This window comes from the organism of the source record quoted next, assembly GCF_019968955.1.
Source record: "MAG: Porospora cf. gigantea A chromosome Unknown PgA_NODE_144_length_33755_cov_331.254, whole genome shotgun sequence".
Taxonomy (NCBI): domain Eukaryota; phylum Apicomplexa; class Conoidasida; order Eugregarinorida; family Porosporidae; genus Porospora; species Porospora cf. gigantea A.
Genome location: NW_027151411.1, coordinates 258 through 19,789, shown reverse-complemented (window position 1 = coordinate 19,789; position 19,532 = coordinate 258). Strand labels below are relative to the sequence as shown.

Sequence of the window (19,532 nt, the reverse complement as noted above, 5' to 3'; positions counted from 1 at the left end):
CAATTTTATGTCCAACCAAGCCCTGCTCACCTCGTGCTTAGCCAGCGCAGCAGTCGGCGCTGTCGCCTTCTACCTGTGGACTAAGACCCCCTGGCCTCTCAGACGGACGAAAACCGGCCAAGAATGCAAAATGGCGCTGGTTGTTAACATGGACTTGAAGATGGGCAAGGGCAAAATCGGTGCACAATGCGGGCATGCGGCGTTGGCTGCCTATCGGCGCACGGAGAAGCTGGGGCTTACAGAGTTGGATGATTGGATCAACGAAGGACAAACTAAGGTATGTCTGAAAGCGACCTACGACCAAATGATCAGTCTTCGCTACGAAGCGAAGAAGCGAAATGTCGTGTCCTAGTGAGTATCGCTGTCGGTTCTCATTCAGTCAGATTTATGACGCAGGACGCACTCAAATCCCCAGCGGTAGTGCCACGGTGCTCGCGGTCGGACCGGCACCGGTGGCCTTGATTGACGAAATCACTGGCCACCTGAAGCTGTTATAGATTAGCACCTAAGTTCGAAACTGGGTAGTCTGAACTCTGCTCTCTAAAGTCACGATCCAAGGTCCAGAATTGCAGCTCTCCCTTGTAATTCGAAACTCGGATATGACCCTTAGACCTCCGACAAACGCATAGCTCATCGCCACAGCGAGAGCCTTTGGTTTTCGATAGAAAGACGATATCAGTGCCTTGGTGTTCAGCCGTCTGCTTTTCAAAAGACATGGTGGTCCATCTGTGGAGCAGGCACTCACGATGAAGCACTAGCGCGCCTATGCCTAACGTGTCGGGCGCAAGGGTCAACAACTCCTGGACGTCGGTGTTGTCCGAGTTGAAGTTTTCAGGGTTGTAGTTTCGCAGCTTGTAGAACAGGGAGGTGACAAAAACTGCCACATCGGGGCTCATATCCTCCTCGTTATGGAACCGCATTGCGTATGTCTCCATTCTTCGCAGATGTTCAGAGGCAGTTGGGTTGCTTTGACTGAACCGGGTCATTCTTTGAGATATATGGGCAGAAGGAGATGCGTCGGCGTCGTGATATTCATTATCGCCCGTAAAACGAACCTCGGACCTTAACCCACGCGATTTGCGGCGCGCTCGAGTGCCATCCAGGCCCAGCAATGGCACCGCAGGGTCTTGAGATTCCTCGCCAAGCCTACTTTGTCGTCGAGCTCGAGGAGTACCTTGTCTACGGGGACTGACACGTGGTGTGTGCCCTCCGCCACGCTGAGAGTCGTCTGCAGCAGTCGGTTGTGAGGCTTCTCCTTTGAGCTTGCGACGTCCACTTTGTTGTGAAGGTCGGCGAGGACGCTGAGAGTTGTCTGCAGCAGTCGGTTGTGAGACTTCTCGTTTGGGTTTGCCACGTCCACTCTGTTGAGAAGGTCGGCGAGGACGTTCAGAGTCGTCTGCACCAGTCGGTTGTGAGGTTTCTCGTTTGAGCTTGCCACGTCCACTTTGTTGAGAAGGTCGGCGAGGACGATGAGAGTCGTCTGCAGCAGTCGGTTGTGAGGCTTCTCGTTTGGGCTTGCCACGTCCACACTGTTGAGAAGGTCTGCGAGGAGGATGAGAGTCGTCTGCAGCAGTCGGTTGCGAGGCTTCTCGTTCGGGTTTCCCACGTCCACTCAGTTGAGAAGGTCGGCGAGGAGGATGAGAGTCGTCTGCAGCAGTCGGTTGTGAGGCTTCTCGTTTGTGTTTGCCACGTCCACTTTGTTGGGAGGCTTGGAGGGCCTCTTGAGATGTTCGGGGACTTCTATGGGTCCTGTTTCCCGAGCGTTCCTGTGACATTGCCCTTCTGCCTTCCTCGGTGACAGCGTCATCCTGAAAGCCTTTCCGTACGGGCTTGGGGAGTTTGGTACCTGCAGCTGGACTTGGTAACCCCTCAGGCGCAGTGGCAATAGAGTGGTGTGACGTCTTCATTCTCATGGCCCCCGCTCCTATCACCTCAGTCTCGGGGTCCGACACAATCGTAGGTAGCGGCGATGGGGTTACCACGACGTCGTCCATTGCGGTTTTTCGAAGGCCTCCAGTTCGAAGACGATTCAGCCGTCTCTTCTTTGCAATTTCCTCCTTGGTGGGCGGCACTTCCTCCTCCAGTTCAACGGCTGCAACCCCATCAGAGGCCTTCTTATTAAATAGAAATGAGGAACGTTTGCGAGAGCGAGTACGAGAATGCCCCACCGGTGGCGCCAACTTCTCATCAGCTTGGAACTTAGCCTTGATTCGATCCCGCTATAGTAGGCATTAGGACACGTTACATCATCCTGACTCACCTTGCGCACTACGGACACCTCAGTTTCCATAGTCAATTCAATATTAATGCTCTTTCAGAACTCCAGTTCCACCCTAATTAGCGCTTCAACCGTAGCTTTGCTACCATCTGATAGTCAGTAACCCACCCTAATTACCATTTCGTACATGTCTATTCGTATCAGGCCTGAAATCGCATCCGATGTGCATCTGGTGGGTGCTGGGCGCCCCCCCCCTATGCAGGAGGCACTCGCGGGCGTTTTATTGGGCTGCTCATCGTCAGTCACATCTCACACTCGCAGGCTTGAGGAGGCGAAACTGAACGAGTCTCCTATCGATACCAATATTGCAGGGGTAGACCTTAAGGTGTTTTTAAAGCCGTGTTCGTCTGGCTACCGCAAGAAGCTGTGGAAGACGATTTCCACGTCCAAGTATGTTTACGTTCCATGCCCTTATCCTGAAAGGGACGCCATTATGGTGCTGCAAGTGCCCAAAAGACGCGCTGCTGACATCAACCGAGTGAGAATGCACCTCCAACACCTAAGAGCCACCGACACGCGAATTGACCTGTCTCTTCGGAGTAAAGAGGTGCTCGTGAGCACGCAAGGCCTCAACTCCCAGTCATCAGCCAAGTCACTTATCATGTCAGATATCTCTGTGAACAGCTTAGACGGTGTCAAGGCATCCAAGACTGTCAAGAGTTCCAAGTCCATCCGAGTTCACTCCACACCTCGAAAGCAGTCCATTACGAGGGTGTCCGACGGCACAGTCGACCGACTCCAAGAACGAGTCGATCAACTCGCTGATAAGAACCAGGACCTGGCAGAGCAAGTGCAGTACATGAAAGGTCGGCTGGACGCACACCCAGCTAGATCACCTCGCAGCGCGCGCTCCTCGCAACGATCGGGGCACCACGAGCTCAACGAACTCAAGGAGCAGCTTGAGCGGTTGGCTGACAGGCAAAACATTGTGGCCACGCGCAGAGGTGCGGATCGGCCTGAGTCTGACCACGAGTGTGCAGCGACTTGCTGTGGCTGTGACGGGGGCTGCCCAGCCCCCTACCCAGCAGCACCCTACCCAGGAGCAGCCTACCCAGGAGCAGCCTACGCAGCAGCGCCCTACCCAGGAGCAGCCTACGCAGCAGCGCCCTACCCAGGAGCAGCCTACGCAGCAGCACCCTTCCCAGAAGGAGCCCCCTCCCCCCTCCCAGCCGGCGACCCCGCTGACGTGCCCGCAGTCCCGTCTCCGAACATGGACTGCGTCCATTATCATAAAATGTGATCATCGTCCATACCATTATCGTTTTCCATCGTTGAACATTCGAAATTAGAACACGGCCAACAGTGTGAAGGAGGCATACAGTAGAAAAATGGGGTAGGCAGCCAAATACCTCTGCTTTCGTAGCTCGAGAAACTGCATTGAAACCAAAGGGAAGCCTCACCGCCTCGAAGAATCGAGAAGCTGTCGTCGTTGACCATAACACGCACGAGAGTGCTATCCACACCCCCAGCACAGACCGGAGAGATACGAACACTGACACCGCAGCGAGAAAAGTTACCGGCATCAAAGAGTAACCAAGAATGGAAACAGATGCTACAGGGCCGATGTAGTTCGTCTGACTGAGCATATTTAACAAAGCCCAGATGCCGATGGATCCCACGATGCCCAGTCCATAAATGTAGCCGAATTGCACTTTGCCTGACTGTATTCGGCGGTACTCTGGCCACTCACGCACAGGAGGCACAGACCCAATGCCACGACCATCAACATTGGTCCGATGATGTCGACGTCCTGAATGACTACTAGGTCAACGTCTCGGAAAAATAGCACTCCTTGAATCCTCGCTGCGATTTCAGCAGGTCTAATGCCCAGCTCCTCCAACAGCGGCAGGTCGTTCAGAGTCTCGTCGTCGTCATCGGTCTGAGGGTCTGGCGTGACACAAGGATACTGGCCTTGCCGGAGTGGAGCTCCACCGAAAGGAGCCATGTGGGTGGGTTCTGTAGGGAAAGCTTCCTGGCCGTAGTAGGCAGGTTCCGGAGGGTGACCGTAGTACACGGGTGCTTGATGGAAATGAGGGTCTGATGGGATTGCTCGGTGGTAGGGGTCTGATGGGAAGGCATCGGGTTGTAATGGAGCCTGATGAAAATGACTTTGTATGGGAACCATTGGGGGTTGAACTGGTGTCACAGGCATGCCTCCTCCAGAGTGAGAAATCTCCTGTGACCTAACCTGAGGGTAGGAGGGTTGGGGGTACTGCTGTCCTGGCATTTGAGGGCTATTAGCGGGATGACCAGCATGCTGGCCTGACAAGTAGGAGGCCCTGGACGCCCCATCTTGGCCTGCTGGGTGCATTATGGTCGTTTTTTCTCGTTGATTAGAACACTGGCGAGAGGGGACGGTTGAATCCCCCCTGGCGATTCATGAACTGTCGGTACTTCCGTTTGCTTTTACGATTGACTCCTGAGAGATCGGAAGCAGAGTGATCTTTGTTCTTTGTGGTGTCAAACTCTTCAAAGCCCATCACTGCGGCGACGTCCATCTCCTCATCGACATCCTCTGGAGACGCCTCCCTCTCAGGCTCAGGCACCTCTCTGGCTGGTAGCTCCTTGGCCACTTCGGTGACGCAGTACCGAGACCGAAACGAGTCATCTCGGTCGCTATCGTCCGACCTCTGTCGTCGTTTTTTAGGACTGCGAGACCTCTCTCGCCGCTCTCGCCTGTGACTAAAACGGCTGGACTCGTCCCGGCCACGAGTATCATCGCGATCACGAGAAGGCTTTCGTCTTGGACTTCGACTTCTGTCGTCTTTGCGGTGTCTTCCCTCGTCTCTGCGGTATCTTCCCTCGTCTCTAGGGTATCTTCTGTCGTCTTTAGCGATTCTTCTGTCGTAAGTCCTGTCTCTTGAGATGCTGCGGCGGCGCATTTGGCGAATTTTCTCGCAGATTCGTTCATTCAACAGCGAAATTTGAGTCTTCAATCTCTAGATCACTCTCCTTGGCGAATTTTCTCGCAGATTCGTTCATTCAACAGCGAAATTTGAGTCTTCAATCTCCAGATCACTCTCCTCCCCGAAAGTAGTGGCCGGTACCTGCCACGCCTGCACTGACGAGTCGGCGCTCGTAGTCAATAGCATCATGTCAAACGCTGGCTCCGGATTCCAACAGAGGTCGTACACCGACGATAGATGTCCACTATGGGTAAACATTAGCTCCGAAGGGCCATCCAACTCGTCATCAGGCAACTGCTCCTTGCCAATAGCAGAAAGATCCCACATTGTAACTTGACCATCTGTGTTGGCCGATACCAAATACTGTTCATGTGTAGGGTGAAACTGAACCCTCATCAGTTGACTGGTGAGGTCATGGCCCCAAAGGCTATGAACTGGATAGTCTTGCTTACGCACATCCCAGATCACCAGATGTTTGGATCCTCCAGCTGCAACCAGGTGAGGTCTCGTAGGGTGGCTGGCCACACAGTTCAAAGCCCCTATCTCGGGCCGGAAAACGGCTGCTGCTCCCGTGGAACGGCGGAGATCAAACAGCGACAAGGCGCCAGCCTCGTCGCCCACTACTACTTGCGAAGCGGTTGTCCACACTGCCTCATTCGGCCACTCGGAGAACTGTGCCAACGCCGCGACAGGGGTCGACGGAGACTCCACGTCCCAAAGGCACACTCGAAAGTCCTTGCCACAACTGAGCAACCGAGACTCAACATCCTTGTTCCAGTCCAGGCTCCAGACCTCCTCTGTGTGGGCCGCCAGTTCCACGAACTCCGCTGAGTCGGTGCAGTCCGTTCGTAGAACCGGCAGATCAAATACGCGGACTTTTCCGTCTGGCGCGGAGCACGCCGCGAGGGAGGACTTGTGTGGTGAGATACGCACGCTGTTGACTTCTCCCCAAGGATGCGCGATCCGCTGCAGCTCAGTTACCTTTGGGGGTACATCATCCACGGTGAACCCTTGCAAGTCAGCACTCAGGTGTTTAAAAGTGCGGTCCTTGTCAGCTGTCACCGGCATGTGACGGGGGAGGTAGACTTCGCTCACGAGAAGGTAATTTTTTTCTTTCTCTACGGGCTCAAAGGACGTCGCTGTCAGCACTTTCTGGCCGACGAAGGTTCCATCCACCTGTCGGAGACCCTTAGCAAAGGCGCAGGATATTGAAGGCGTCTCAGGTGTGTATCGGAGAACGAAATCGTACAAGAGCGAGGTGTTCACCTTCCAGTTGTTCCATTCCTCGAGCTGGGCATCGCTGTACATCTGACAATTCGTAAAATGATGAATGTGGTCGTTGGTAACTCCTCCGCAGACCTTGACAGCTGTGCCAGCGCCGTAGGTCTCTCTCGGCTGCTCACTCAAGCGACGAAGACGCCTTGGACCGCAGTGATCGGTTGCTCTCGAGATGATATGGACATGCGACATCAGCAGACATACTGGCTGCAGAAGTGCCGAGTTCAGCTGGAAACTCTTGTCTTCATTGACGAACTGAACATGGACGCAGTGGAACAGGCAGTCCTCGTTGACCACAACGACGCCACCCGTGGATGGGAAAGCATTTCAGACAAGGTGGTCGGTATCGTCGACCACCACGCTGACACAAAGCAGCTTCTTGTCCAGATGACCACTTTGACTACGGTGGATGAGGACTCTGCCATTCAATTTCCCGGCGTACGCTTGATCTCGACCGCCGCTGGGTCATGCTCCAGCCTTGTGCTAACAATGTGGTACGCGTCGCACTGCACTCTGTCGTATTACACTGCTTTGCTCTTGAGTGGTGCGATTGTCAGTGACACTAAAGGGTTTAAACAGGATCTGAAAGGCTCGAGGTGGTCCGAAATCGATTCGAAGGCCTTCTACTGGTTAAGTCACATGTACGATGACTACCCCGAAAGTGACTCCATCCACAAGGAGCTCAAATCTATCAAGGACGACGACTCGCTGTACAGCATGGTTCCCTTAGACCGGCTTCTCACTATGGACATGAAGACCTTTACATACGGTAGTGTGGTGGTTGTGTACTCCTCCTTCCCCACCAAATTGAAATCGCTCATGGAAACCGGGAGCGGCAGCGTATGGGCAAATCATTTGGCAGCGCACGGAGCGCTGGTGATGGTGGTTCTAGGGCATGGAAAGAATTTCCGTGAAATCGGCCTCTTCTCGACTGACTCTACGGTGGTAAATGAACTGAGCGACCACTTTTCCTCAAGTCTTACCTCCACGATGACAGACGTCCTCAATCATGAGGGTCTCAGAGTCACACGTCATACGGCAATGCATGCAACCAGGAAAATCATTGAACCGCTGGTGCGGAGTTTTTTTTCGGTGTCGTGAAAATCAAGTCGGTGTGAGAAACTTGATTTTATTGGTGCCATGAAGAAGGTAGTCTACCTGCTTCTGTAATTCGCCAAAACAGTTCATCGTTAATTCACCAAAACACTTCATCGTTAATTCACCAAAACACTTCATCATTAATTCACCAAAACACTTCATCGTTAATTGAACAGGGTTCCAGCCAACTTCCGGTCCGAACCAAATGTCATCCCAAAGCCTGCAGATCACGCCAATCGAGAGGACAACCACCTGCGTTCACCCGAAGTCGAGGTTCCGCGTGAACCACCTCACAAGTTGACTCATCAAGTGGAGTGTGCAGGGACCGTTGGGAGGAGTCGGATTATGAACTGTCTGGGAGAGAGTCTGATTACGAAGCAGGTTTTCTGGTGGAGAGAGTCTGACGTTCCCGTATCTTTTTTAAGATCATTCGCAATATTTTTTCGACCCGAAAATCGGTGAAGTTTTCTTGTGAAGGGTGAAATTTTGATGGAAGCCTAGAACTGTGCCAACGCTCGATGGCTGGTTACCTCCGATGAGTGATTATCTCCAAGTAAACAGAAATACACGAGATATCTGCATATACTGACGCTGTGGGCTTGAACCTGCGTCTTTGTCTCCTACTCATCCGCCTGGTCCACCTGGTCGACCTTCTCGTCGGATTTATCCCTTCTCTTCTTCTTTGATCTCTTCTCCGTTGCCTTTTGTTTCTCCTCTTCCTCTTTCTGCAGCTCAAAGCCAGGCCGCAGCGACAGCAGGCAAATAACGATGGCCATCAGCAGAATGTGCGTTAGGTTGAAGTCGAAACTCCGCTTGAAGGGAAAGCACTTCTTAGCTATGAAGCCCAGTTTGAACTTCTCAAGGTGTGGCTGTTGACAAACACTCCAGAACTCGCCCATCAGATGAAGTGTGAGGCCCGAAAGGAAGCACAGGAAGATGCCCATGACAGCGGCATCCATCCATCTGGAGTAGCTTACGTATGCCATTATTGTAGATTTTGTCGTGCTGTGACATGCAACGATCAGATTAAGTATGAGTGCACGTGGATCAGGTCGATATCTTTTGGTTGGACAGTGTCCTCGGACGGACGATGGCTGCACCATTTACCTGCAGCCTCACACGCCTGCGTATTACTTGCCTTCTCGCACATGGAAACGGCCAGCGACGGCGGTGCACTTTGAACGGGAGGTTTGCCTCTACAACCACGTAATGTGGCGCTCAGACGTCCCGGTAGTGTCAGACTACGACCACCAAGTGCGCCGGGAGGTGATCAAGAGCTCAGTGGACGCCTACGAGCAGAGTCAGTCTGTGAAACACACACAGGAGCAAAGGAAAGAGCGCCGGAGACAGCGCCGTGATAGACAGTTGCAATGAGTGAGACAGTGTTCCATAGAGGGGCGAGTCAGTGGTAATTAGTGTGATTGTTTGACATGGCACAGTCACAGGCCTTCATTGCAGGGAACCCGTTGCGAACGTCGGAGCTAACTATGGATTGGGAGACGCTGAGCAGTGAAGACGTCGGGGAGAACGCAATATCTTCATGCGAAATCTTCTGCAAAGAAGCATTCTTGTCAGATGATAGCGTTGGTACAGATGACTCGAAATATGAGTCACCAATGCCTGCAGGGGATCCCGAGATTCCCCGTCTGTCCCCCGTCTCAGAACCCGACACCCCGCTCGATGCCATGTTCAGCAGGGAGCCTGCGTGGGACGAGCTTTATGACTCTGCGAGTCCCCGAGCAAGTATCACTTCTGTAGACGACCTCGATGTACCGTCCCTGCAATCAATAACATTTCCGGAGAGACGGTGCTCTTCGGTTTCAATTTCATCAGAGTCCGGAGGGTTGAAGATCGCTACACCTCGTGGAGTAACGCCTGCTGGGGATTGGCCGCGGGTGGTGTTGCCAGCCTCGCCACTGGCACTCCGCGCTGACGATTTCCAGCGGGTAGCCATGGGCCAGAAGTATTCGGAGGTGGATGCTCCGCGTCCACGCACAACCAAGGTTCCTTCAAATTTCGTCGTCCTTGGCAGTCCAAGCATTGACCCTTTGAGATCCCCTGCGCTGCGGCCTAACATTACGCTTCAAATGGGTTCTCCAAGGCAGGACGATCGAATTCCAATGGGAGTGCCTTTGGTGCAACGCTCTCAAACGGGTTCCATCCCCTGCAGGAGTGCCCGAGTACTACCTGCCTGGCACCACTCCCAACACGACCTCCGGCGACCTGCGAGCGGAATGAATCCGGAATGGAGACATTCGCAGGCGGCGGAGGTGAAGTGGCCTCCAATCGCTCATCACCCCAGCCTGGTGCGGTTGAGTCCTTCTGTCGTGCGATCCAGCCAGTTTCCTAGCGCACTTAGAGGTCCTGCCTATGCATCGTCCATCACAAGATTTAACAGTGACGGCTACGCGACTACGTTGCCTGCAAGACTACAGCCCCCGCCAGACCTCGGCTTCCGCAGCGGCATAGTCCGCACTGGTGGCGTCCAGCAAGCGACGTACCCGCCTAATGTGCTTCTGCAGACCGTCCCCAGACCACAAAACTCGCGCTTCACTCCCCGGAATGTGACTCTTCGTGCCTCAGAGACACCTCCGGTTCGCCAGCCATGTGGCCAGTCTACTAGGCGTGTCCTCGAGTCCAACGTGACGAGTTCACGTCTTCTAGGGCCCCGCATAGGTCTGGATGCAAGCGGCACTGGTCGGCGCTTGATGCTCGATAGGGGCGGTCCTTTGTTGAGGCCTCAGACGAGACATATTCTGGACCCACCTGTGGCTGCTCGCGCACCTCTGGGGATGCATCCCCAAGCCACTCCTTCGCCACTATCTTTTGCTCCTGCAAGGTCAGTTAGACCCTCCAGACCAATGTACAGGGAAGCACGAGCCCCGATGAATCTGTCTCATCAAGCCATGGGGTATTGCACTTCAGCAAGAGCCAAATCCTCAGGCTTCGGCCAGCCGTCAGGTCAGCCCCGCATGCAAAGCTTCTCAAAAGCGTTAGGTTACACCTCGAGTCACCCCTGCATGCCAAGCTCATCAAAGGCATCGGGTCACCCCTGCATGCCAAGCTCATCAAAGGCATCAGGTCACCCCTGCATGCCAAGCTCATCAAAGGCATCAGGTCACCCCTATATGCCAAGCTCCTCGAAGGCATCAGCGGCCAGCGACGGCTATTTCCCCCAGTATGCACCTCGTATCGTGCTGGACTCGCGATTTCGTTGACTGAAGGCAAAAATTCTATGACGTCAAGTAATGTACACTGCTTACAATTTTACCCCTCACAAAACTCCAATCGCGCGCCTCCACCACCTCTCCTGCTACTATCATTTCATCCACCACCCGTGCAGCCTCCGCATGCCGGTACAACAGGTCCAGCTCGCAAACCCCCCCGAAGTGCTCGTCGAGATTTTCTATGAGGAGGTGGATGAAGCAGAACATGGCCAATTCGTTCTCGCTGCAATCAACCGAGAGGACGCACGTAAGGCCAGCGTAGTGGCGATAGACAAGTTTCGCGTCCTGGTACTCCACGAAGTTGCACCAACTAGACTCACGGGCAGAGACGGCCAAGTGGACGTCCTGCTCTACGCTTCGTCTGTCGTTGTCTTTAGTGTACCATCGGGAAAAGCGGACCCGGCCCTGTATCAGAGTTGCTTCCGCCTCACATTACGATTGATGATTAGAAAGAATCGAATCATCGAATTGATGAACAGTGATCTCCTGCCGTTAGTGCTGAGAGGAATACCACTCAAACTGGGGGAGCCCGTTCCACCTGTTCAGACTCTCCGGGATGTGCCACTCGACCTCGGAATGCGCTCCCCAGTGCTCATCACCGACGTTCTCGGACGCCGGACAGCAGTGGCGGGCACCGACCTGGCTCCGTCAGAGATGTCCACGCCGGCTGTACCTGCAATGCAGGGGTTCTGCTTGGCAGGTTCTCGATCCAAGGTTGAGGTCTCGTCTGAAGCCAAGAATCGCGTCTCAGCACTTTTCCAGGAAGCGGTGTCAATTGAAACGGGGCCCGTCGATGACGTCGAACACCAGACAGATGCAATGCAGGGGTTCTGCTTAGCAGGTTCTCGATCCAAGGTTGAGGTCTCGTCTGAAGCCAAGAATCGCGTCTCAGCACTTTTCCAGGAAGCGGTGTCAATTGAAACGGGGCCCGTCGATGACGTCGAACACGACGTTCCTAACATGCTAACCCCTGTTGAAAACACCGAGAACATCAAACCAAGCAGCTCTCGTTTTCTGGACACATTATGGGGCCTGGAGGAGGAGTGGATCATGTCGCCGAAGCCTTCTTCAGCAGGTAGACATCTCCGAACGGTCCCCAGTGAGGAGGTTTTGAACTTGCTTCGCATCGCTTTGGGCCCATGCAAACCCTTTGTGACGTTGAGGTGTCGGCGGACACTGGATATTTTGGTGATGGGCTCCGGCTTGGCCGTGTTGCCCTCGTTTCTTCAGCCTGCGGAGACGCTATTCTGGAACGCAGAGGCGGCACTCCCCGTCATGAACGTCCTTGTCGGTTCGCTCGCCGACCCACGAGACCTGACTGAGCACTGGCGGGTGCAGACATGTGTGTGGCACGCATTGGCCTTGCGGCGCCACTGCCGAGATGGATCGTATCCTCTTCCCAGTGCCGCCTTCATTTTACAGAGAATCGTCAGCAACGTGAAGGCGCTTGGGGCATCGTTGGCTGGAAGGGAACTCTCCACCCCCTGCGTGGCGTTGGTGACGCATGAAGGCATATCCGATGGCAAGAGCTTAATCCGATTGTCGAGTCCAATACCGATAGGGAGTCTACTGCTAGTTACACGCTTTCCTGCCCACTCCAACGCACCAGTCTCCCTCCATCCCAACCACTACCGTATTATTCGGGCAAGGCCCAAACGCTGGTCTCAGCTTTCGCTCACGTCCCCTCTGCGGTCATCAGTTGCAGGGATGCTGCCAAACGTCTGCGCTGTAGTGGTCCATTGCAGCCAATTCTACTATCAGACCAAGCAAGCTCGAGTTACTCAGCGTCAGTTGGAGGAGTGGGCGAGTCAAGAAGACGAGAGATTTGACCCGTCGACAGTCCGGTCACGTGCAGACTTGTTGGTGGTTGACTGGCGTGACCTATCAGAAGAGGCGAGTTGGAGGGACTCGCCTGGCGGCCTGGAGTCGGTGCTGTTCGTCATCAGCTGTGCTCTATCTCTAGCAGACTACGAAAGCATCCAGCCTGGTGCGTGTCTTGTTATGGGCCGGGGGATGGCGCTAGAGCCCCCTTCTAGATATCTGCGCCTCCGACGACTGATTCCTGCCGCGGGAGTCGTTCTACAGCAAACCCAAGGCTTCCAGCTGTCGATGCCCGGCCTAGAGCAGTATCGCCATGGATCGCTGCCGGCAATGGATCTGGTTGGGCTGCCAATATCCAAGCTGACCGTTGTGCATCTGCTTTCGAGTGCGGGCCAGCATTTTTTCAAGTACCGTGAGGCTGTTGTGAGAATAGCATCCGAGCAGGGGAAGATGACGGGACGGATGATTCTCGAAGGAGTTTGTTTGCAGAAGCCCGACATTGCTTGGATCGAAGGCCGAGCTCTCGAGATTTTCACCTCAGCTGCTCTGACGTGCACGCTACTTGATCCCTCTGTTACGGAGAATGATCCGTTTTATGTTACTGCTCTTGGCCATATTGTTTCTGGCAATGTGAAATATTAATAAGCGGCCATGCACACTAACTGTAGAAGTACCACCACTGCGCTGGATTAGCCTCATCACAGAGACCGGCCTTCACCGAATGCGCTGAGAGGTTGCCGTCGGGTTTCCTTTCAACCTCCAAACACTTCCCATCGAAAACGAAAAGACTCTCCGTTACCTCCACGGTTTCCAAGTTGTCGTGTCTCATCAAGGTCTTCGTGCGGGCCTTTTCACGGGTCCAGCCAGGGTACACGGTTGGCGTGATCCCAGTGCACTTGTTAGTTCTTCGGAGACCATCAGCCGTCAGCTGGATACACATGTTGAGAGTCGCGGCCTCAAGCAAGTTGCCCCTGTCGTCGAGAGCCCAAGCTTGGGTCCCATTGGAGTGGTGGCAGGAGTATGCGCCGCAATGAGATTCCGAGGTCAAATTTCCATTGAAGGAATCAATGCAGATGTTGAAGGCGGCGTTTTTGAGGGCACCGGTGTTGGACCAATTAGATATCTTCGGAACGAACATATCTGGAACTACGTTGTCGAGATACCACTGGAAATTTTTGGATCCGCATTGCTGTCGGACCTGCTTCGCATGGGTAAGATCACCAAGAGGATTGCGTTGCGGTAGCTTCGAAATGCACAGTTCAGCAAGTCGGGCGTGGTCGTCCATCCATACCAACGCCGTTCTCAGCTTGTTCCTGTGAATTTCATCACCTGGGACTTTGTAAACCTGCCCCTTCCAGTACTTGGGAGATCTGAAAATATGGCCGACCCTGGAGCAGGGAAGCGCTTCAAGAGCTCCTCCACACATCCATGTCTTGAACCCGATTTCCATCTCCTCCCCGCCATAAAGGCGCATCTCGCGGTCGTAGCCGTCCAGCACATCGATAAACCAATGGTAGTTCGCAGCGAATAATCCTCCAGCCATAACGGGCGATGGCATAGGCTCTGCCGCCGGCTCTATCCTGTAGGGGTGCGTTTGGCCCAGTGACCACGAGAACGAGAGAACTGTCAGATGTCCGGACTGAAAGTCCATGTACTCGTGGTCGATTGTGTGTATCATAGGCACAACGATGGTCTTGGGAGACTCGAACGTACGCTGTACCAAGGGTTCGAGCCACCTAGGGCCACACTCAATATGCGAGTCAAGGAAAACCAATGTGTCTCCACGGGCCCATTCAGCGCCTCGGATGCGAGCCATCATTAGACCATTCCGCTCCTTCAGTCGTCGGACCCGGGTTTTCGGCAAGAACTTTAGATTGCGATCGAGCTCCGAGAACAACCACGGGTGCGACGTAGGATTAGAGTTGTCGTCGACAAGGATGATCTCGGCAAGCAACTCTGCAGGTGTCCTGTTAAGCACTGAGTGTACGGATCTTAACAAGGCAGACAAGTCTTCATTGTGGAACACGAAAATCACTGTGGCTCTTGGCATTCGGCTGGTGTCGTACTTTACACTCCTACATTCGCGAGAGTTGAAATCAGGCACTGGCCGGTCTAGTGCTAAGGCCCGGCTCCTACGGGAGTTGAAGGCGTACCCACGATATGAGCTCTCCAGTTCGGATTGAGACATCCGGAATCTTAGCGGTTCTGGTGTCCATGCCGGGGAGCCTGACTCATCCAGCCCAACTCGGCCATGCAGGTGCAAGGGATCAATTGTCATCAAGGCGCTCTCCTTCAGAAGGTACGCCTCTGTTACTCCCCTCGCTTCGTCTACGGCCGTGAGGTCAAGGTGTCGGAAGAACTCCTGATGCTCGTCAACCACATCGAGCTTCGCGTCGCCGCTCGCTATCCGAGCCACTACCGCCGGACGAAGGCGACTGACTGCTGACTCCACCAACACCTCAACGCTGAGGCCAGACCACAATATGATCGCAGGAACTGCAGCGAGGGAAAGGCACAGGGCAAAAATCGATAACGACTTGCACGTCCGAGATTTCAATGACCTCCCAAGGGACAACCACAGGCGTACAGGTGTGATGGTTTTCCTGCCGTCAGTCATTGCAGGGCGCTTAATTCTTTGAATATCAACTCATTGGTCAGGCTTACTCCAGCCCTAAGAAACCGCGACGTTATGGTAACGAAGCATCGGTGTGGTGCATATGATTTGGGGATAGTTTCTGTGAGTCAGCCTTAGTAACCTGCACGGCATCATCCGTGGAGTCACCCTATGTCAACTCCCATCATCAAAGTTTCTGTGTGCACGTCGCACACAATTAAATCATGAGCGCCGAGAACAGTAAGTCGTAAGTGCTTCTGAACCATCAGCGGCCTTCGTGACGCGAACCGACCTTTTTGAATGGGCTTCGCGTCTCACGGGCGTGCCAATACAAGGCGTAGATACCTTCTGCGACGGAATCGTTGTGGGAGATCTGGCTAGCAAAGTTCTGGGGCACCGACCCCTCAATCTGAAAAAGCAGCCTGGGGACATGCTTCACGATTATAACTGGACGGTCGTATCAGCCTTCCTCACTCGTGTTCACATTCCAACAGATCTGGTCAACCCGAATTCATTGCGTCAGGGACACTACAAAGGTGTCATACAGGCCCTAGCCACCCTGTACGGGCTGGATATGTGGCGTAAGGCTGACTCCCAGGATGTCGTTTGCCGGTCGTTGTCACGGACGGTTTTCACTGATCCTTGTGACCGGAAAGTCGTGAGGTGGCTGACGTCAGACAAGCCTCGAGAGTGTCTGGGCAATCGGGGCTCGCTGGTCACCCGAGTTGCCCATTCGCTTGACTCCCTCAGCACATTGCTACAGCGGCCGCCCACCCCTCTCAGCGACGACAAGCCAGCAACTGAGCCTGTTCCTTCGCCTCCACCTCCGCACGTCCAGACGCTGCCTGATGTGCCGGAGAATGAAGAAGCCCCGGAGCAATTCAGTCTCGATATAAATTCTGATGGGCGCCTTTCCAACGCAGAAGATTTCTTGCGGCTTGAGAGGGCGCGCCTGCGGTCGCGTATCGACTTCCTTGAGAAGCAGCACGCCAACATGGAGGTCAAGTGCCGCATGAATACGTTGGAGCAAGCTTCGCAGAATGCCCTTCAGGTCGAGCAGGTCACGGCTCAGCTGGCATTCAAGCTGGAAAACGAGAAAGAGCGGCTTCACGAGTCGCTCAGCGATATGCAGACCCTCTGGGACACCCGACTAAAACGTATGGAGAGGCACCTAGAGGCGGCTATGGAGGCGTGCATGTCTGGGGAAGCTGACCTAGACTCTATGGTGCGTGATAGCGTGCGCTACCGCGAGACATTTCTGAAGGAGTGTCAACGGGATCAGGCGAAAGCACTACAGGATTTGAGCAGCGGCCACACAGTATTGGAAGATACCGAGAAGCGAAGTCAGCTGCTGGCGTCTTTGATTGAAGTCGCAGCCAAATTGCGCGTGCTCTCAGAAGACGACAGGACTCTGGTCGACCTCAGCGCTGATATAGACGATGCATGTACCAAGCTGAAGGTGGGGGCAACTTCCCGAGAACTGTGAGCCTGTGAGGTGCCTTTTACACAGGTCCCTTCTTTCCGTCATCCTTGGCCAACAGTCAGCGGTGGTTGCCGCACGGAACAGACTGAAAGACGCGCAGCTGACGGCGTCGTCGACTGTAGACCTGGAGGCCATGTCGAAGATAGACGACCTGAGCGAAGAGAACGCGCACATGACATCCCGCATCGCTCGACTGGAGAAGGCAACCGTCTTCCTTAAGAACCGTGTGAAGGAGCAATCAATCTGGCTCAAGGGCGTGGATTCTGAAGAAGAGGCGGAGATGCGCTGTGAGCTGGAGCAGACGATAGACATGGAAACCGATGTTATGGTGGACTTGGAGGCTTTGCAGATGGTTGAGGGATCTGAGGGAGCCAAAGAGACACTGAAGGAACGCCTTTGGAACTTCTTCCGCCTGCACCAACGAACTCGAGGTCATTTGGGCCTCGTAGCCTCCAACTGCAAAAGCCTCCGACACACGCTACACACAATTGCAACGCGCGAGTGCTCCTACGAGACGAAGTACACCCAGCTGGAAACCTCCTTCAACAGGGACCTCGCAGCAGCGCAGGCATCACAAAGGCTAACTTTGAAGACAGCGCTGGCACAGGTCCAGTGGCAGGTAGTCAGTCTATCAGAGGAAAACAAAATCCATGAAGAACGGACGAAGGCAGTGGCAGAGATGTCTCGCAACCTCATCGACGCCTGCCGTCGGGACGAATCAAAACAGTTCCAGGCTGTGGTGCGGCGATTGGGGCGAGCCGAAAAAGAGGTAGCCTATCTGAGTGCGAGACAGGTGTTCTGGCGGCTCATCGTAGAGAAGATGACCAAACACCAAAAACACCCGACGCCCGAACTGATTGAAGATATCGCCGTTACGTTGAAAGCGCTGGAAATGGCCCCAGACAGCCTCCCAAAGGAGGACATGCTGCCAAAACTCAAGACTCAGGTGGCCCCCTTCATACAGTCGAAGTCGTCAAAGTGGTCTGAAGAGCTAAAGACCGCTGTATCAGAAGCTGTCGGCGTGGCAACAGTAGAGCTCGCCGCTCGCGACAGTCACCTGGCCTCAATGAAAACCCTAACGGACACTCTGAAGGCTAACCTCTCAAAAGAACAGCTAACTGTAGCTGACCAACAGGTAAAGTTGGCCGAGTTGACTTCTTCATGTGACACCCTTTCTCGACAACTCGTTGAAGCAGAAAACAGCACTAACGCCGCTCAGGACATATGGCGGAAGGAAGAACTGTCAATGGTGACCAGGATCCACCAACTAGAGGAGGAAAATACTCAGCTACGAGTGCAAATCTAAGACAGAGAATTGTTACATGTTTCGCTCGTAGGCTACTTCGCCAGCCACAAATGTCTTGAGTACTTGCAAGGAATCGTCCAGAACAACGATGTCGGCATCGGCGCCAACGCCTAAATGACCCTTACGGTCCTGGATTCCTAGGCACCGAGCCGGGTGCAACGATGCTGCGCTTAGGACGTAAGCCAACGAGCACTCCACCTGCTTGTAGAAGTATCGCACGCACTCGTCCATGGGACAGACTGCACCGCAGAGGGTGTCGGTGCCTTTAACGTAGGCACGTAGAGGCTCGCCGTCCACGACGCAATCCACCGTGCCCAGTTTGTAATTGCCCGCGGGAAGTCCCATTGGTCCAATTGCGTCAGTAATCAAACACAACCCCTCGCTGTGCATGCGATACGCAATCTGAAGAGCACATGGGTGGGTGTGTAGCCCATCAGCAATGATTCCGAAGTGAACGCGATCCTTTTCACGGTCGACCAGAAGGCCTGGGAGGGAGGGGTCTCGGTGATGGAAGGCAGGCATAGCATTGAACAGATGTGTTACGCAGTTTGCTCCGGCAGCCACTGCCTTCTGAGCGTCACTCAAGGAGGCCACGGAATGTCCGAGCGACACCTTAACACCGCGGGACACAAGCTCCTCCACGATTTCAGGAGAACCCTCTTTCTCGACTGCGAGGGTAACAATCGACACGTTAGATAAATCTTCTCCGTAGTGGTCGGTGACCGTCTTGAACCCCTCATCGAAGTTCTTTATGCACTCAATGGGGTGAGCACCCTTTTTCTCAGGAGATATGAATGGACCCTCGAGGTGAGTTCCAAGCACCGTAGCGCCACTCTCACCATTCCCAGCCAATTTAGGATAGTGAATGGAGGCCTCCGCGAAAATTTTAGCTGGGCAGGTAATTAGAGTAGGGCAGAAGGCGGTCACTCCTGTTGAAGGGAGCTCCTTTCTGACGTGGGCGAGGCCAGCGGCTCGGTCCTCGTGCATCAGGAAATCCACCCCAAACGCGCCGTTTAGTTGTATGTCAATGAATCCGGGAGCCACGATGCCATTCCGGCAGTCGATGATCCTATCCGCTTTCCTATTCACAGTGCTGGGGTCGATGATGCTTGGGCCACGCATCCACAGTTCACCCCGCCGCACTGTCTCGTCCTCCAGGACGCGGCAGTTCATAAAGAGCGTAACCTCAGACATCGGATAATTGCTATTTTACCGTCATCAGAATGTTGTGGGATGCACCACACTTTAGATACACAACCCAGAAACACGGAACAAGAAGCAGTTTCGTCACTGAAGCTGGAATAGTCCTCCGACGCGGCGTGGAATTTTTTTGTGCATGCGAACAGTATAGGCGGCCCATCAATAACGCCGAATCTCGATGTGCAATGCGCGTGACAGCCAGCAAGCCCGATTTTGGAGAAAGAGGAACAAGAACCAGAAGTCAGCTTCAAAACAGATGCGGTTCACGCCAGACGACAGCGTTAAGAGCCACTCTCTGGTGGTCGTCCACATCGAACGTTC

The 19,532-nt window shown here is 54.1% G+C and overlaps 13 protein-coding genes across 20 annotated transcripts; 5 read left to right on the top strand and 8 right to left on the bottom strand.

Annotated features, from left to right (window-relative positions):
* Positions 1–7: 7 nt before the first annotated feature.
* Positions 8–497, top strand: KVP18_002803 (uncharacterized protein; the record flags this gene model as incomplete). 2 transcript variants are annotated; one of them, XM_067954006.1, is made up of 2 exons in its annotated part: positions 8–351; positions 380–497. In XM_067954006.1, the coding sequence occupies 2 exons, from the start codon at positions 8–10 to the stop codon at positions 495–497; spliced, it is 462 nt and encodes a 153-aa protein (XP_067812609.1). The 2 variants fall into 2 exon arrangements, with proteins under 2 accessions (XP_067812609.1, XP_067812608.1); XM_067954005.1 differs by lacking the exon at positions 380–497 and having other exon boundaries at positions 8–352.
* KVP18_002797 (uncharacterized protein) lies at positions 492–920 on the bottom strand (the record flags this gene model as incomplete). The annotated part of the gene is made up of 1 exon (XM_067953995.1): positions 492–920. One exon carries the CDS (start codon positions 918–920, stop codon positions 492–494), a length of 429 nt encoding a protein of 142 aa, XP_067812598.1.
* Positions 921–1,063: 143 nt separating this feature from the next.
* Positions 1,064–2,290, bottom strand: KVP18_002791 (uncharacterized protein; the record flags this gene model as incomplete). 2 transcript variants are annotated; one of them, XM_067953982.1, is made up of 3 exons in its annotated part: positions 1,064–1,542; positions 1,739–2,219; positions 2,261–2,290. In XM_067953982.1, the coding sequence occupies 3 exons, from the start codon at positions 2,288–2,290 to the stop codon at positions 1,064–1,066; spliced, it is 990 nt and encodes a 329-aa protein (XP_067812586.1). The 2 variants fall into 2 exon arrangements, with proteins under 2 accessions (XP_067812586.1, XP_067812587.1); XM_067953983.1 differs by lacking the exon at positions 2,261–2,290 and having other exon boundaries at positions 1,064–1,611; positions 1,691–1,994.
* Positions 2,291–2,405: 115 nt separating this feature from the next.
* Positions 2,406–3,518, top strand: KVP18_002807 (uncharacterized protein; the record flags this gene model as incomplete). Its single annotated transcript, XM_067954016.1, has 1 exon — positions 2,406–3,518. The coding sequence occupies one exon, from the start codon at positions 2,406–2,408 to the stop codon at positions 3,516–3,518; it is 1,113 nt and encodes a 370-aa protein (XP_067812615.1).
* Positions 3,519–3,563: 45 nt separating this feature from the next.
* Positions 3,564–4,505, bottom strand: KVP18_002801 (uncharacterized protein; the record flags this gene model as incomplete). Of its 2 annotated transcripts, XM_067954002.1 has the most annotated exons (3): positions 3,564–3,650; positions 3,679–3,939; positions 3,969–4,505. In XM_067954002.1, the coding sequence occupies 3 exons, from the start codon at positions 4,503–4,505 to the stop codon at positions 3,564–3,566; spliced, it is 885 nt and encodes a 294-aa protein (XP_067812605.1). The 2 variants fall into 2 exon arrangements, with proteins under 2 accessions (XP_067812605.1, XP_067812606.1); XM_067954003.1 differs by lacking the exon at positions 3,564–3,650 and having other exon boundaries at positions 3,867–4,505.
* Positions 4,506–4,611: 106 nt separating this feature from the next.
* KVP18_002789 (uncharacterized protein) lies at positions 4,612–5,160 on the bottom strand (the record flags this gene model as incomplete). The annotated part of the gene is made up of 1 exon (XM_067953980.1): positions 4,612–5,160. One exon carries the CDS (start codon positions 5,158–5,160, stop codon positions 4,612–4,614), a length of 549 nt encoding a protein of 182 aa, XP_067812584.1.
* Positions 5,161–5,256: 96 nt separating this feature from the next.
* KVP18_002790 (uncharacterized protein) lies at positions 5,257–6,492 on the bottom strand (the record flags this gene model as incomplete). Its single annotated transcript, XM_067953981.1, has 1 exon — positions 5,257–6,492. The coding sequence occupies one exon, from the start codon at positions 6,490–6,492 to the stop codon at positions 5,257–5,259; it is 1,236 nt and encodes a 411-aa protein (XP_067812585.1).
* Positions 6,493–6,507: 15 nt separating this feature from the next.
* Positions 6,508–7,563, top strand: KVP18_002806 (uncharacterized protein; the record flags this gene model as incomplete). 2 transcript variants are annotated; one of them, XM_067954015.1, is made up of 1 exon in its annotated part: positions 6,508–7,563. In XM_067954015.1, one exon carries the CDS (start codon positions 6,508–6,510, stop codon positions 7,561–7,563), a length of 1,056 nt encoding a protein of 351 aa, XP_067812614.1. The 2 variants fall into 2 exon arrangements, with proteins under 2 accessions (XP_067812614.1, XP_067812613.1); XM_067954014.1 differs by having other exon boundaries at positions 6,640–7,563.
* A 617-nt stretch (positions 7,564–8,180) lies between these two features.
* On the bottom strand, positions 8,181–8,546 carry KVP18_002798 (uncharacterized protein; the record flags this gene model as incomplete). The annotated part of the gene is made up of 1 exon (XM_067953996.1): positions 8,181–8,546. One exon carries the CDS (start codon positions 8,544–8,546, stop codon positions 8,181–8,183), a length of 366 nt encoding a protein of 121 aa, XP_067812599.1.
* Positions 8,547–10,808: 2,262 nt separating this feature from the next.
* Positions 10,809–13,250, top strand: KVP18_002810 (uncharacterized protein; the record flags this gene model as incomplete). 2 transcript variants are annotated; one of them, XM_067954019.1, is made up of 1 exon in its annotated part: positions 10,809–13,250. In XM_067954019.1, one exon carries the CDS (start codon positions 10,809–10,811, stop codon positions 13,248–13,250), a length of 2,442 nt encoding a protein of 813 aa, XP_067812618.1. The 2 variants fall into 2 exon arrangements, with proteins under 2 accessions (XP_067812618.1, XP_067812619.1); XM_067954020.1 differs by having other exon boundaries at positions 10,911–13,250.
* A 16-nt stretch (positions 13,251–13,266) lies between these two features.
* KVP18_002809 (uncharacterized protein) lies at positions 13,267–15,225 on the bottom strand (the record flags this gene model as incomplete). Its single annotated transcript, XM_067954018.1, has 1 exon — positions 13,267–15,225. One exon carries the CDS (start codon positions 15,223–15,225, stop codon positions 13,267–13,269), a length of 1,959 nt encoding a protein of 652 aa, XP_067812617.1.
* Positions 15,226–15,446: 221 nt separating this feature from the next.
* On the top strand, positions 15,447–18,011 carry KVP18_002799 (uncharacterized protein; the record flags this gene model as incomplete). 3 transcript variants are annotated; one of them, XM_067953999.1, is made up of 3 exons in its annotated part: positions 15,447–15,462; positions 15,492–16,704; positions 16,733–18,011. In XM_067953999.1, 3 exons carry the CDS (start codon positions 15,447–15,449, stop codon positions 18,009–18,011), a joined length of 2,508 nt encoding a protein of 835 aa, XP_067812602.1. The 3 variants fall into 3 exon arrangements, with proteins under 3 accessions (XP_067812602.1, XP_067812601.1, XP_067812600.1); XM_067953998.1 differs by lacking the exons at positions 15,447–15,462; positions 16,733–18,011 and having other exon boundaries at positions 15,653–16,708; XM_067953997.1 differs by lacking the exons at positions 15,447–15,462; positions 15,492–16,704 and having other exon boundaries at positions 16,839–18,011.
* A 12-nt stretch (positions 18,012–18,023) lies between these two features.
* On the bottom strand, positions 18,024–19,205 carry KVP18_002812 (uncharacterized protein; the record flags this gene model as incomplete). The annotated part of the gene is made up of 1 exon (XM_067954023.1): positions 18,024–19,205. The coding sequence occupies one exon, from the start codon at positions 19,203–19,205 to the stop codon at positions 18,024–18,026; it is 1,182 nt and encodes a 393-aa protein (XP_067812622.1).
* Between the last annotated feature and the right edge of the window lie 327 nt (positions 19,206–19,532).